The 16,285-nt window shown below is 43.6% G+C and overlaps 1 protein-coding gene across 4 annotated transcripts in view; it reads left to right on the top strand.

The window, feature by feature from the left end:
* Positions 1 to 16,285, top strand: part of PARN (poly(A)-specific ribonuclease) — a 169,608-nt gene that overhangs the window by 13,941 nt on the left and 139,382 nt on the right. For all 4 annotated transcript variants that reach the window (XR_005785616.1, XM_040458992.1, XM_040458994.1 and 1 more), the window contains exons 7-12: positions 1,828 to 1,993; positions 3,185 to 3,250; positions 3,985 to 4,023; positions 5,343 to 5,385; positions 8,170 to 8,250; positions 12,501 to 12,557. Coding sequence is in view for 3 of the 4 variants with exons in the window: in XM_040458992.1 (XP_040314926.1) it covers positions 1,828 to 1,993; positions 3,185 to 3,250; positions 3,985 to 4,023; positions 5,343 to 5,385; positions 8,170 to 8,250; positions 12,501 to 12,557 (452 nt within the window). In the remaining variant the exon portion in view is untranslated. The remainder of the gene's footprint in view (positions 1 to 1,827; positions 1,994 to 3,184; positions 3,251 to 3,984; positions 4,024 to 5,342; positions 5,386 to 8,169; positions 8,251 to 12,500; positions 12,558 to 16,285) is intronic.

Consider the following 16,285-nt stretch of genomic DNA (forward strand, 5'->3'; position numbering starts at 1 on the left):
CCCAGCTGCTTACACCTAACAACTAGGTAGCGTTTTCGATTCTCCTCTTCCCTTTATCCCTCCCTTCCAGTATATCAGCAGGTTATATCTCTCCTATCTCTGTATTCATCTTCTCTGTCTCTATCTAGTCTAAGCTGGGTCACAAACCAAGACCCACAGCCCATTTTGCAAATAAAGTCCTATTGTAAATAAAGCCATGCCCATTCATTTACCCGTCATGTGTGGCCATTTTCATGTTACAAGAGCAGAGTTGATTGGTTCCAACAGAGATTCCCCATGTGGCCCACAAGCCTAAAACATATACTGTACGCTTTAAGAGAAAGATTACTGACCTCTGATGTAAGCAGTTATCTCTTGCCTGGATAATTGCTTTTAACTGGCTTCCCTACTTCAATCTTCATGGGAGTCGAAATGATCTCTTTAAAAAACAAACAGATCAAACAGATAGGGGCGCCTGGGTGGCGCAGTCGGTTGAGTGTCCGACTTCAGCCAGGTCACGATCTCGCGGTCCGTGAGTTCGAGCCCCGTGTCAGGCTCTGGGCTGATGGCTCGGAGCCTGGAGCCTGTTTCCGATTCTGTGTCTCCCTCTCTCTCTGCCCCTCCCCCGTTCATGCTGTCTCTCTCTGTCCCAAAAATAAATAAATGCTTAAAAAAAAAAAACAAAACAAAAAAAAACCAAACAGATAATGTAATTGTCTTGCTTAAAACCTTCTAATGGCATTCTCTTGCTCTTCAAATAAAACAAGTTCTTTTTTTTCAATTTAAAAAATAAAAAAAAATTTTTTTTTTTATCATTTTAATTTATTTTTGAGAGACAGAGAGAGACCGAGTGTGAGCGGGAGAGGGGCAGAGAGAGAGAGAGGGAGACACAGAATCCAAAGCAGGCTCCAGGTTCTGAGCTGATAGCACAGAGCTTGATGCGGGGCTCAGACTCACCAACCGCGAGGTCATGACTCGAGCCGAAGTCGGACGCTCAACAGACTGAGCCACCCAGGCGCCCCTTTAATTTTTTTTAATGTTTATTTATTTTTGAGAGAGAAAGAGAGTGAACAGGGGAGGGGAAAGAGAGACTGAGACAGAGTCCAAAGCAGTCTCCAGGCTCTGAGCTGTCAGCACAGAGCCCTGTGTGGGGCTCGAACTCACAAAACCGTGAGATCATAACCTGAGCCAAAGTCCGACGCTTAACTGACTGAGCCACCCAGGCGCTCCCAGTGCCCCTGAATAAAACAAATTCATATCATGACCTTAAAGGCCTGCACAGTCTCACACCACCGTCTCCATGCTGACATTGTGCCATTCTCCTGTTCCCTGTGTTCCGGTCACGCCAGCTTCCTTGCTGTTTCTGGAGCTGTCCACACCATTCCATCCTCTGGGCGTTGATCGTTTTTCCCCAGTGTGAAATACTCTTCTCCTGGCTCCTTGCTGGCCTGACTCCTTCTCACCCTTGCGGTCTTTGCTCTCAGTGGCCTTCTCCGATCCTCCTGTCAAAAGTCCTTCCCTTCACTATGGAGCAGAACTGTCTGCTTTGTTCCCTGTTAGATCCCTTGGGCCTACTGCAGTACCTGGCCCGGTGTAAGTGCCAAAGAAACATTTGTTGAAAGAAGAATGCATGGTGCAGAAGCAAAGACCAGTGTATTTCAAAATCATTTGTCTTTTCTGTTGATTTTTTTTGGGATATAGTTAAATATGGTAAGTCTTGCCTGAGCATTTTAGATTCACTGGTTTGCTAAAAAAAAAAAAAAAAAAAAAAAAAAACCCAACTTTTTATGTTGAAATTTTTATGTTTAGTTATCTCTGCTAATGCATTCTTTTTCAAATTACACTTAGGAATTCCCTATTTAAATCAGGAAGAAGAAAGACAGTTAAGGGAGCAGTATGATGAAAAACGCCTACAGTCCAATGGTGCAGGAACTCTGTCTTACGTATCTCCCAGCGCGTCAAAATGTCCTGTGACGATTCCTGAGGATCAGAAGAAGTTTATTGACCAAGTGGTGTAAGTTCCCGGACTAGAAGAACGCATCACGCAGATATATTGGGGCAGGACTGACGTCTGTATCTCAGGCTTGTGCTGCACGAGCACTGCACACACGGGTGTGATATCGTGAATGGCAGGATTCCACTGGGTCATGTCTGAATTTGTGCAATCACAGCACATTGTAAAATAGAATTCTGTGTGCTGTGCTTAGACTTGTAGCGTGTCACCCGGCAAGAGACTATCTCAGTAAGTGGGCAGACCTCCCAGTTGGATCGAGTAGGCATGGATCAAGGGCCTGATAGGCACTGTCCAGTTTCCCTGAAGGCAGAGGAATGAAACAGGCCTATCCAGATATTTACAACATATCCACATTTTTTAAAATTAAAAAATAAGTTTATTTATTTATTTTGAGACAGAGAACCTGGTTAGGGAAGGGGCAGAGAGAGAGGGAGAAAGAATCCCAGACAGCCTGTGGGCCAATAGCAAACCGTGAGATCGTGACCTGAGCCAAAATCAAGAGTCGGATCCTTAACTGACTGAGCCATCCGGAGCCCCTCGTTTTGTTTCTTTGAATGAAGTTTCTGACAAGTACGCGTGCCATTGGAGGAGTGTCTGGTTTCACTGGGTTTTCAGTATAACTGCCTTACGAGGAAAGTAAAAATTAATCACTTGATTTTATTGGAGTATAGTTGACATGTTGTTACATTAGTTTCAGGTGTACAAGGTGGTGATTTGACGGGTTTATATATTATGCTGTGTTCGCCCCGAGTGTAGCTACCATCTGTCCCATTACATCACTGTTATACCATCATGGATGGTATTCTTTTTGTTCTCTTTTTATTGCTGCGACTTACTCATTCCATAAGTGGAGGTCTGTATCTCCCCCTCCCCTTCACCCGTTTTGCTCAACCCTCCACCTCCTCCCGTAGAAAAGTAAAAATTTAAGTTCCTTGTATCAATGAATCCTTGAGAAGTTGTCACGAACTCATGAATAACAACAACGAAAAGAATACGTGCAAATAAAGTATTTTTCTTTAAGGGTAACCAGGTATAACTCTAAGTATAACTTACAACTTATAACCTGATTGGGTAGAGTTACATTGTCCTGGGTTCTTATATTTAAATTGCTTCAGAGTATGATTAATCTCTTGGTTGGTCGCTTCATTCCTGAAAGGTACTGATGGCGATGTTTTCATTTTAACTCCTCAGAGAGAAAATTGAAGATTTATTACAAAGTGAAGAAAACAAGAACTTGGATTTAGAGCCATGTACTGGGTAAGTTGCCCTAAATATTTTCACATGTTCTTTTTTTGGAGAGTGGATGATTTCTGGCATGTGCTCTATTTTGGGTTTTTAAACCCACATTCATAAACGGCCTTTTTATTATAGGTATGTTCCCAAGATGTAAGCCCTAACTTTAGCATTAACACATTGGGGACACTGGTATATTGCGACCCTGAGTGAACAGTTTGTCCTGTCCTGGAGGGGAGAAACCCCTTGTCGCATCTTTGACTTTACGTTATGCTCCAGCTATGCTCTAGCATGGCATAGCTACTTGAGCCTCGAGGAGTGCTTAATACATAAAGGCTTCAAAGAAAAGAATTCGCCGTCGGGCTACGTCTATCCTTTTAATTTCTCTCTGCAGTAGAAAACATCAGTGTTTCAAAGAGTCAGTGGCTCAGATAATTTGTGCCTAGCTTCACAAAAGCGTTTCAGTGTGTATGTCTACTTTAAACTCCTTGTACAGCCGCAGGCAGTAACACTGGGGTTGGAGAAGAACTTCTCCCTCTTTGACCCATGCGATACAATAATATTAAAGAACATTCTGATGAGGACAGATGGTAGGAGATCCTGCCACTCAAACGTCCTGCCGGGTTTTGTTTGTGTGAGACCTGTCGCTTCTCGTGGAGTCGCTTTGAAAAATTAAATGTCTTTCCTAACCAGTGCTTGATCAGTTAGGATTTTCTTTTAATGAGCCCCAATCAGTACCTTCTCTTTTGTTTTTATAGGTTCCAAAGAAAACTAATTTATCAGACTTTGAGCTGGAAGTAAGTGTTTATATTCTATGTGAGAGCTCTGTGAGGGACCCAGGATTGAAAACTAAGTATTATGTCTTAGCTCTCCTTTCACTTCTGAGATTCTTGGTGATCTGACCATACCATGTTCTTGGGCAGTGCTGTATTGAACTTCCCCTTACTTCTTAAGTTCCTTGAATACCCACTGATTTTCTTTGTTGTTATTTCGTAGCGGACGCTTTTAAACCTTTTAAATTTCCTTTCAGTTGTCACTTTGGCGATAGGTTCATTAAGTTCCGGATGTATAGTGTTTTGTTCTTTGAAGGTGAAATGATAAAGATTGGGTTTTAAGATCTAGGAAATAACTCAGATGAATGCTCTTTCTCAGGCAGGGGTTAGACCATGGGTACGTTTTAGGCAGTCTGTGAACCCCCTGAAATAATATCCAAAATTGTGTGCCTGTATTTCTCCGGTGCTGTATCCGTTTGTTTCACTGTATTTTTGAGCAGACCTCTAACCCCAAATTGAATATTGTTGTCGTGCAGGGGGAAGTTTGCATTCGACTTTATTTGGGCCTCTTGTTCTTCCATTAGAATCTACCAGTGATGTATGTACCTGGAGTTTACTTTGAACAAAACTGGAGAAGGGCCACTGTCCTCTGACTAGGCTCCTGGCCTGTCATGTTGTCCTTTTCAGTGGACTCCATGGGGGTTCCAGATCCCTCTCCTTGGCTAATGCACACGCTGGTGCCAGACTATAGTAGAGTTACTCTTCTCAAACCTCCTCTGTGTATGCCCCATACCATTTAAAACAACCTTCACAATTTCACTTAGGAAGTAAACGTTATTGCATTTGGGAGCAAGATGCCTGTGTCCTAAAACGTTAATTTGAAATCAGATACGCTCTGCATTTTTTTTTTTTTTTTTTAGTTTTTATTTTTTTTAATGTTTATTTTTGAGAGAGAAAGAAAGAGCACGAGTGGGGAAGGGACAGAGAGAGAGGGAGACAGAAGATCCAAAGCAGGCTCTGTGCTGACAGCAGAGAGCCTGACGTGGGTCTCGAACTCACGTCAACCATGAGATGATGATCTTCATCGAAATGAAGTCGGACACCCAACTGGCTGAGCCACCCAGGCGCCCCTACACTCCTGCATTCTTAAAGCAGACATAGGGAAACATTCAGTAGCTGAAATATTATGGAATAGGTTTACTATAAAGTCTTTGTTGTAGTAGTATTTATTTTATATTTAGTAAAACTTCTTAACATAGCTGTCAAGTTGCTTTTTAAAACACCTAGGGTTTTAGCTGTCATTGGCTCATCTAGTGATGTCCTCTTGTCTCTCTCTTCTTTAGGTATCCCAAAGGCATTCACGTTGAGACTTTAGAAACTGAAAAGGTAACCCCAAGAACTGTCCAGGGCCAAACACATACAATGATACAATGACGTGCTGAGAGTCAGAATTGACTCCTGGCTCTGCTTCCTGTGAGCTGGGTGACCTTGGGCAAGTCACTTCACTTCTCTAAGCCTCGTCTTCCTCCTTTGTACCCTGGAGATGAGCATGGGGATGGTGATCTGTGCCTGTTTTGATCACAGCTGTTTTGTGGTGATCAAGCAGGTCAAGGGATATGAACATGATTTGTAAACTTGAAAGTATGCACATGTTACTTTGTTAGTATGTTAGTATGTGTTCTTGTTACGGCAGAAAGCTGTAGTGGTCTGCATGAAAAACTGGCTTCCTGTTACGTGGGCACGGGAAATGAAATTCTAGAATCTGGGGCATAAGCGTGAGCATTGGGAATACATTCAGGCATGTGTTCCCAAGGTGCGCTGATGGAACCGTGATGGGTAATGGGAGGCTGAGGGCGCGTTCCTTTAGCAAAATTTTAGAATTTTAGAATTTTGTTGTTAGTCTTTTTTTTTTTTTCCACTTTCTGTTGTTGCTCTTGAGTCAGATGTCAAATGAGAGATGAAGTAAATTAAAAAAAAATCTTGCTTGAAGATAAATCTCAAACTTTGACATAGAATGTGGTGTGCTTACTTGATTCAAAATGGAATATATGAGAAAGAAGGGACTAGTTTTCTGACAAGTTACCTGGAAATCCAGGATATGTTTCTAATGTCGATGAAATGAGATACAGACATTTTATTTTTCATTGAAAAAAAATTTAAATTGTAGTTAACATACAGTGCAATATTGGTTTCAGGAATAGGATTCAGTGATTTATCACTTACATACAACACCCAGCGCTCATCATGACAGGTGCCCTCAGTCCCCATCCCTCATCTAGCCCAACCCCCACCCACCTCCCAGAATCAACCCTGTTTGTTCTCTTTCGTTCAGTTTCTTGTGATTTGCTTTCCTCTCTCCCCCCAACTTTTCCCCCCTTCCCCTATGTTCATCTGTTTTGTTTCTTAAATTCCACATCTGAATGAAATCATATGGTATTTATCTTTCTCTGATGCACTTATTCAGCTTAGCATAATATGCTCTAGCTCCATCCACGTCATTGCAAATGGCAAGATTTCATTCTTTTTGATGGCCGAGTAATAGTCCGTTGGTGTGTATTCACACACACACACACACACACACACACACACACACACACACACACACACTTGCGCGTGCACACACGCCTATACACACTACAACTTTCTCCATTCATCGGTATGGATATTTGGGTTTGGGTTCTCTCCATAGTTTGGCTATTGTTGATAACACTGCTGTAAACAGTGGGGTGCCTGTGCCCCTTCGAATCAGCATTTTTGTGTCCTTTGGGTATCTAATAGTGCAGTTGCTAGATTGTTGGGTAGTTCTATTTTTGGAAGTAACTCCATACCCTTCTCTAGAGTGGCTGCACCAGTTTGCATTCCCACTAACAGTGCAAGAGGGTTCCCTTTTCTCCACTTCTGCGCCAACACCTGGGTTTTGTGTTGTTAATTTTAGCTATTCTGACAGGTGTGAGGTGGTATCTCAGTGTGGTTTTGATTTGTATCCCTGATGATGAGTGAGGTTGAGCATTTTTTCATGTGTCTGTTAGCCATCTGGATGTCTTTGGAGAAGTGTCTATTCGTGTCTTCTGCCCATTTGGTCACTGAGTTATTTGTTTTTTGGGTATTGAGTTTGATAAATTCTTTATAGATTTTGGATACTAACGCTTTATCACGTATGTCATTTGCAGATGTCTTCTCCCATTCCGTTGGTTGCCTTTTAGTTTTATAGATTGTGTCTTTCGCCATGCAGAAGTTTTTTATTTTGATCAAGTCCCAATAGTTCGTTTTTGCTTTTGTTTCCCTGGCCTCTGATGATGTGTCTATTAAGAAGCTGCTTCAGGGAGCCTGGGTGGCTCAGTTGGTTGGGCGTCTGACTTTGGCCAAGGTCATGATCTCATGGTTCGTGGGTTTGAGTCCTGCATTGGGCTCTGTGCTGACAGCTCGGAGCCTGGAGCCTGCTTCCGATTCTGTGTCTTCCTCTCTTTCTCTCTCTGCCGTTCCCCTGCTCACACTCTGTCAGTCTCTGTCTCGAAAAATAAATAAACATTAAAAAAATTAAAAAAAGTTGCTTCAGCCAAGGTCAAAGAGGTTGCTGCCTGTGTTAGAAATTTTATTTTAAAACTGACTATTTAAAAATTCATGTTCACATGCAGTGTAACTTCTTAGTGTTAGTCGTGGAAAGTGTCTTATTCTCATGGTCTATTGATACTTCTTTAAAAAAAATTTTTTTTTATTAAGTTTATTTATTTTGAGAGAGAGAGAGAGCACAGCAGGGGAGGGGCAGAGAGAGGGAGAGACAGAATCCCAAGCAGGCTCCACACCATCAGCACAGAGCCTGATGCGGGTCCTGAACCCATGAACTGCGAGATCATGACCTGGGCCGAGATCAGGAGTCGGACGCTCAACTGACTATGCCACCCAGGCGCCCCTCATAGTCTACTGATACTTCTGATGTCGGTGGGGGTGAGTTAATAAACTGCAGGAGGATGTCATTTCGGCGCAGAGGCAGAATCTTGGTTTGTAATGCATCAACTCCGTTTTCTGCAGCGTTTCAAAATGCTTTCAGGGTATTTAGCCCATGAAAGGCTGTGTGGTGATAAAACATATAACTTCAAATGGTAGCAGTATCTGAATTGCTTGCCGTCCGGTTGGTTGCAGAAAGTTGTACGTCTGGCTTATGTCTTTCAGAAGGAGCGATACATCGTCATCAGCAAAGTAGATGAAGAGGAACGTAAAAGGAGGGAGCAGCAGAAACACGCTAAAGAACAGGTAATGGAGTCATGGTCACGTCGTTTGGGTGAGAAACAGCATCTAAGTACTGATTTAGTCCTTTCGGTGTGTTTGCAGATCACGTGTCACATTCCAGTGTAATGAATAGTTTCCTATCACGGCAGAATTGAACTGGCAGAAAAACCTAGAACGGAATGAGAGCAACTTAACGGTGAAAAGTGTAGACATAGCCACCAACAGGAGCCTGACATGGTGATTGACCACCATTCACCTTTGTGAATCTGTCTTGAGGGAAGTGTTCTTGGTCTGCATTCAGATTGTGTGGCACGGAACCTCATGCCCGTTAACTGATACTGCTGTGTTGAGCCTCGGGCACGGTTGCTGTTTTCCTAAAACGAAGGGTAGTACGTGTGATTTGACAGGTTAGGATGGCTTGGTTGGATCTGCGTCGTTAGCAGCCTCCTCCTGGTTGCTGTTATGTGCTGTGGAGTAAGTCACCTGGCCAAGAGGTGTCGGTGAGCGAGAACAGAACAGTGAGTGAGTAGCAGTTGAGGTGGAACCTGAAAGCATTTAGAAGGTAGAATCGGTGGAATTTGGGATGGGGTGTGGGTGGCGAAAGTGGAAGGGGAGAGAAGAACGATATTTAGGCCAGAGATTGGAGCTGCTGAGATGGATGGCAGGTGGGGTGGCCTGGAGTGATACGTGGGTGGAGGAGGCCAGGAGGTGACCCAGGGGTGAGTAGGGGCCACACCTGACCGATTGAACCAGTAAAGATGCAAAAAGCCACTGTTGGATTTAGGCAGCTTATTATATAAAGAAGGAGGATCAGCCAGTGGTGCCAACTACATCTGGTCCCTGTCCCACACACCAGAAAGACGACACTGAAACCAAAGGGGCCAGGGGACTGCGGCGTGAGTTGTGGCTACCCGTTACCGAACAGTCAATTCTAGACCACAGCTAAGTGCTTTTCTGTGCCGTAGCTCCATTCTGCAAAGGAGGGTGGGGCAGAAAACCCGCATGCCTCATCAGAACCTGAGAAGCGGTGAGAAACCCGTATGACAGCCTCCTGGGAGAGAGAGGGAGGCGGGCGGGAGATGGCCGAGTAGCAGCTCCTCACAAGCCCCTGCGTCCCACCCATTTGCTCCCCCTGGGGTGTTCCAACAGGAGACTGGTCCTGACTCAGGCCTTGGCCTGTGTGTCTTCAGTGGATATGTGCAAGGGTGAGTGTCCTGTAGGCAGGCTTTTCATTCTGGAGCGCAGGAGGGAAGGTGAGGTGAGGGCTAGGTGTGGCTGTTGTGGGCGGAGAGACTGGGCCTGGGTTGGAGCACCTCCCATGTGCTGAAGAATGAGAGTAAGATGGTCTGGGGTGGGTTCCTGAAAGATCTAGCATTTAAATGTTAGGCAGAAGTAGAAACATGTGCCCAGAGAGTATTGTGGCCAGCAGCCCAGGAAAGAGAATGTTCAAAGAAGGGGACGTAGGCGTGGAGGAGTAAGGATAAGGACTGAGATGTGGCCGTTGGCTTAGCCTTGGGAGGAGTGGTTTTTTTTTTTTTTTTTTTGAAGTGTTGCAGTAAAAGTTTAGTAATAGTTTTGAGAGAGAGAATTCCAAATATCTGTTCTAGTTTGCCAGAGGACAGAGGAGAAAGAGACAGAAATCTTGAGACCCAAGGGAACCGGGATATTTAGCTGGGACCCCAACCCAGCACTCCCCACCACAGGAATTCATGCACTTGACGAGAAGGACCTCTGGTCACAAGGAAGAATCAAAACTTTGGTATAGGAATTAGGGTCAGATTATTCACCATTTATAACATATTCCCCATATGTTCAAGCATTATGGTAGGTACAGAGGGTATAAGAATAAATGATTCCTGGCTTTCCTGTCTAAGAGCTAACAGTCTGTCTGGGAGGAAGCCATCAAAATGTCATTAAAAATTTGCATAGTGATGTGAAGTTTCTAAAAAACGGTCTTAAAAGTTAAAAAAAAGTTTTAATTGTGGCAAAATACACATAAAATTTACTATCCTATTTCTTTTTTTACATTAAGATTTTTTTTTTTATGTTTTATTTTTTATATTTGAGAGAGAGAGAGAAAGAGAGAGAGATGGAGTGTGAGCAGGGGAGGGCAGAGAGAGAGGGAGACACAGAATCTGAACCAGGCTCCAGGCTCTGAGCTGTCAGCACAACCTGATGCGGGGCTCAGACTCACGGACCATGAGATCATGACCTGAGCCGAAGTCGGACGCTTAACCCACTGAGCCACCCAGGTGCCCCTAAACATTTATTTATTTTTGAGACAGAGAGAGAGAGAGAGAGAGAGAGAGAGAGAGCGAGCGAGCAGGGGAGGGGCAGAGAGAGGGGGACAGAGGATTAAAAAGTGGGCTCTTTGCTGGCAGCAGAGAGCCTGAGGCGGGGCTCAAACTCACAGACTCAAACTGTGAGATCATGACCAGAGTGGAAGTCAGACACTTATCTGACTGAGTCCCCCAGGCGCCCCATCCTATCTCTAAGTGTACATACAGTTCTGTGGTAGTAAGTATGTTCACCTTATTGTCTAGCCATCACTGCCATCTGTCCTCGTAACTGTTTTCGTCCTGCAAAACTGAAACTTTGTCCCCATTAAACACTGGCTCCCTGTCTACCCGCTGCCCCAGCCCCTGCCACCCACCATTCTACTTTCTCTCTCTAGGAGTTTGACTACTCCTGGTACCTTCTCTGAGTGGAGTCCTACAGTGTTTGTCTTTTTGCGACTAGCTTGTTTCACTTAGCATGATGTCCCCCGGGTTCATCCATGTTGTAGCAGGGATCAATATTCCCTTCCTTTTTAAGCTGAATAATAGTCCATTGTCTGTATATGCCACATTTTCTTCACTCATGCATCATGGATACTGGGTTGCTTCCACCTTTTTGATCTTTGTGAAATAACGCTGCTGTGATCAAGGGTGTGCAAATATATCCTGCTTCAGTTCCTTTGGGTATATACCCAGAAATGAAATTGCTGGATCATATGGAAATTCTTTATTTAATTAAAAATTTTTTTTAAAACATTTCTTTATTTTTGAGAGGGAGAGAGACAGAGTGCAAGCAAGACGGGGACACACAGAATTCGAAGCAGGCTCTAGGCTCCAAGCCGGCAGCACAGAGCCCGACGCGGGGCTTGAACTCACGGATCTCGAGATGACGGCATGAGCTGAAGTCGGACGCTTAGCCGACTGAGCCACCCAGGCGCCCCTATATATTTAATTTTTTGAGGAACCACCATACTGTTTTCTGTAGTGACTGTGCCACTTTCTGTTTCCACCAACAGGGCATGAGTGTTACAGTTTTCTCCACATCCCGGCCAACACTCGTTAGCTTTGGGAGCTGTTGAAAGAGAGGAGCAGCTTCAGTGAGGGAGAGGCCAGAGAGCAGAGGGCTGCAGGTAGCTGGCAGAGAAGCTGGAGCTAGTGAGCAGAGGGAAGACTTGAGTTATGTAGCCATGATGAGAGCAGACGGGGCTGTGGCTGCTCACAAGATAGAGAAATTGAGCCCATTTACCCACCACCGGGAAGAAAGGAGAGACGAAACCGAATGGGGATGGGTCTCAGAATGTTGTACTGTAAACGTTGTATAAAAAATGCGTTTGACGAAAAAGCCGGGAGAATTTGGAGAATGCTTGATGGGATCCGTCAGCTGCTGGATAGGTTTCCTCAGAATTTAATGCAGTGTTGAATTTGGTCAGCAGGTGGCAGCTGAGAAAAGTTTGTGGGTTTTTTTTTTTTTTTTATGTTTGTTTATTTTTTGAGAGAGAGAGACAAAGTGTGAGTGGGGAGGGGCAGAGAGAGACATAGACTCACACACACAGAATCCGAAGCAGGCTCCAGGCTCTGAGCTGTCAGCGCAGAGCCCGAAGTGGGGCTACAACCCACCAGCTGTGAGATCATGACCTGAGTCAGATGCTTAACTGAGCCACCCAGGCACCCTGAAAAGTTTGTGTTTTTAAGACTGCTTGCTAGCCATAGAAATTTCAGCAAACATTGTGCAGTGATGGGTAAACCCTAGGCACTGTTAGTACAGTAACTAATAAATATTTTGCTCCTTGCTAGTTCCATGTTCTAAAACAGAAGAGTGGTCTATACATTGATCATTTCAGATGCAGTTGTTTAGGATGATGGAGACAGAGTATGGGAAACTAAAGCTGTCTTAACTCGATGTAACATTTCAGTGCTTTTTGGGGGCTAGGTTTTAACCTGTCCAACTAAGGAGTATATGTATGTCAATACTTTCCTTGGTTTGTTTCTCTAAATTAGGAAGAATTGAATGACGCTGTGGGATTTTCTAGAGTTATTCATGCCATTGCCAATTCGGTAAGTGAACCAGGGTCTATTTTCCTTCCTCCCTCCCTCTTTCTTTCTTTCTTTCTTTCTTTCTTTCTTTCTTTCTTCCTTCCTTCCTTCCTTCCTTCCTTCCTTTCTTTCTTTCTTTCTTTCTTTCTTTCTTTCTTTCTTTCTTTCTTTCTTTCTTTCTTTCTTTCTTCTTTCTTTCTTTTTTTAAGTTTATTTTGAGACAGAGAGAGACCGTGCGTCAGAAAGAGGGAGGGAGAGAGAATCCCAAGCGGGCTCTACACTGTCAGCATGGAGCCCATTGTGGGGCTCGAACTCATGAAATGTGAGATCACAACATGAACTGAAACCAAGAGTTGTACCTTTGACTCAGCCACCCAGGAGCCCTTTTCCTCTTCTTCTTTTTTTTATTATTTATTTATTTATTTTGAGAGAGAGGGAGCGAGAGTGGTGGGTGGGGAGGGGTGGGGGCGGGCAGAGAGATTATCACAGGCAGGCTCTGTGCTGTCAGCATGGAGCCTGATGTTGGGCTTAAACTCACGAATCATGACCTGAGCTGAAGTCTGACGCTCCACTGACTCAGCCACCCAGGCACCCCCAGGCTTTTTCTTTTTAACTAGGTTTCTGAATATAACATCTAAGGTGAGATGCTTAGTTATGATTGTGGATGAGCCATTTGGTCACGTGTGGAATGTTTACCTGGTATGGAGGGAGACTGGTTATAATGCACTGGGTGGGACACTGTAATTGTTGATTGGATCCACACCATTTTTCGGAAGGTTTTCTCGTAGGGGCGCCTAGCTCCTCAGTGAGTAGAGCGTTCAGCTCTTGATCTCGGGGTTGGGAGTTCGAGGCCCATGTTGGGTGTAGAGATTACTTTAAAAAATTGAAAAGAAAAGGTTTTCTTGTAAAATGCATAGGATTATACTACAATGTCTTTATATGGCTGCGTGAAACTAACATTTATTATTCTCAAAACTAGTAAGAAGTGGAATAAGAAAGGACAGAGTGTGGGGAGAAATAATCAGGTTTCTGACTGAGGGCGTTTTTGTTCCTTAATTAGAAGAATCTAGAGGACAAAAATAATGGAGTTCTGTATAACTGTAACTGAATCTTCTATCTTGATAGCGTTGATGATATTTGATGAGTTTTCAAAATGTGTTGACCATTTGTGTATATATGCTAGAGGGTTCCATGATAGGTATGGTAGACATTTTTGCTTGTTTCCTAAGTTCCTTTGGCAAAGAGGCCTCCACATCTTGCACAGATAAACTGGGTCAGGCTGCTGGTGGTTTTGCAGATTGTATATCCGAGTCAGGCAGCTTGCTGGGTTGCTAAATAGCCTGGAGTCTAAGACTTTCTGTTCCTTGAGTGTCGGCCATGGAGAAGGAATTGTCCCCCCTAGAGACGGAATCATCTTGTCCCTTAGATGCCCAGCTTTGTATCAAGGACGCTTTAAGGCTGTAGAGATCCCCCCAGAGTTCCGTGGCTGTCCTACCACCAGGTGTGGGCTTGTCAGATCAGGTCTTGAGGGCAGGCCTGCCACTGTCCTCGACTGGGGACAGACAGCAGTGACAGAGCCCTGAGCTCACTGGGAGCTGTTGGTCTGAAGTGAGTGAGGTAGTCAGAGTGGAATAGAAAGCCAGATGAGTCTGGAGAGAAACAAGGTGAGAGTCTGTTCAGAAGTGGCTAGGATAACAGGTATCCAGAGGAGCAAAGAGGGTCTTCTGGTCACATTTGCTTTCATTATATACACTCAGCCTGCGGACTTCAGTCAAGTGGTTAATTTGACTGAGGCTGGCCTGTACAGACATGCGGGGCATCATTTGGCTTTGAGCTCTGGTAGCCATCCTGAGAGTGTTTGTTTTCCTGGTTCATATTCAGATGCCTTCGCTGGCTGTGTGTTTGTTGGTTTTCCCTCCCTGTTGTCCTGTCTCCTACAGAATAATTCATAGCATGTTGCTGACCGTTGGTAGTTAACGTCACAAAGCCTACTACTGAAGAAAAGTCCTATTTCTTAGCAATCCAGACATTTAATATTTCTAAGCCACGTCCCTTAAAAACAGAGTCGGGCTATGTAAAGCCAGTGAACACTGAACACTCTTAAATATTTATATGACACCACATTCTCTCCCTGGCACTGTTCGTAGTAAATATGTATTTTCTATAGTTTAAGAAACTATAGACAAGTTGCAAAAATAGTACAGTTTCCGTAGATCCCTCGCCCAGCTACCCTTACACTGATGCCTCATATAACCACGGGGGTATCAGAACCAGGAAATTAACGCTGGTACAGTATTATGAACCGGACTCTTGAGCTTATTTGAACTTCCTCACTCTCCCCACTGACTCCGTTTACCATTCACAGTTCTTTCCAGGATCCTACGTCGCATTGAATTGTCCTTTCCCTTTAGTCTTCAGTCCTCTGAGCAGTCTCTTTTTGTCTTTTGTAATTCGATGTGCTTAAAGAATGCTGATTGTAATTTTGTCAGATATCCCTCAGTTTGGGTTTGCCTGATCTTTTCTCACGATTGGATTGAGGATGTACAGTTTTGGCAAGAATCCCACGGAAATGATAGTTTGTGATGTTGACCTTGATCACCTGGTTGAGCTGGTATCTGCTGGAATTGTGTACTGTGACATTATCATTTGTCCCTCTGTGGCTAATAAATTCGGGGGGATACTTTGAGGCTATGAAAATGCTGCTTTTTCTCAACCTCTTGCCCACTAAAACAGCATGTCAGTGGATTTTGTCTGCAGCCATTATTGCTTTGGTGTTTTAATGGTGAGTTTATATTTTCTTCTTTCTTTCTACCCTTGTTCTTGGAATTCTTCTGTAAGGAAGCGATGTCCCTTATTTCATGTTTATGTATTCATTTAAAAAAATGTTTAAAGAAGCACACACTTCGAGGAATTTATGTTATTCTACAGATTGTAATCTCATATTTTTATTGTTTATTTTGTTGCTCAAAATGTATCACTTTTGGCCATTGGCACTTCTTCAGCTTGGCTCCTGTGTCCTTTGAACAGGCCCCCATCCTTCTTGGAGCACCTCCTTACTCTCTGGCATCACAGAATGTTCAGACTTCTATTGTGTTTTCCCTGCCTTAATCCTAGAACCGTAAGGTCTCCACGGAGGCCTGGTTCCTTTTATTGGATAATGGTGTTTAGAAACCAGATCTGGCAGTAGGTTCCTACTGTGGTAGTTACTGCTGTGGCCAAAAGGAGAGCTTGTCTGTTGGATTTGGAAGATTTTGTATGGAATTATTTATTTCAGAGAATTGTGGTTAGCCCTATGAGTCAAGGAGTATCACTCTGGAGGTGCACTGGGACCCGGTCAAAAGCTCCATGGTAATGACCAGATGCTTTATGTTAAAAATGGTGCCACCTGGCTAGCTGAATGTAGGTCAGTGTTCCATTTTGATAGTTAAATTTTTATCATGATGGAGTAATTGATTGAACACATATTGTAGTTCAGTTGATTGAAAAGCAAAGCAGCAAATGGCACTGGAAATGCACATGAATTTTGACATAGATGTGAAGGAAATGGAAATTCATCCTGTTTAATAGAACTCAGGTTTATTTATTTTTACCTTTCAGCATTCTTGCGAATGTATCTTTTAAAAATAAATGAGTTGTTTTAAAGAACACACTCCTGGAATAGATGTTTGGAATCTGTTGACAAATTATTGACAGGTCAAGGTAGTTAGCATTTTCAGTTACTTTTTTGAGCTCTTCAATAAAAATTTTAC

The sequence above is a fragment of the Herpailurus yagouaroundi genome, unplaced genomic scaffold, assembly GCF_014898765.1.
Source record: "Herpailurus yagouaroundi ecotype Mexico unplaced genomic scaffold, PumYag 222, whole genome shotgun sequence".
NCBI classification, from domain to species: Eukaryota; Metazoa; Chordata; class Mammalia; order Carnivora; family Felidae; genus Herpailurus; species Herpailurus yagouaroundi.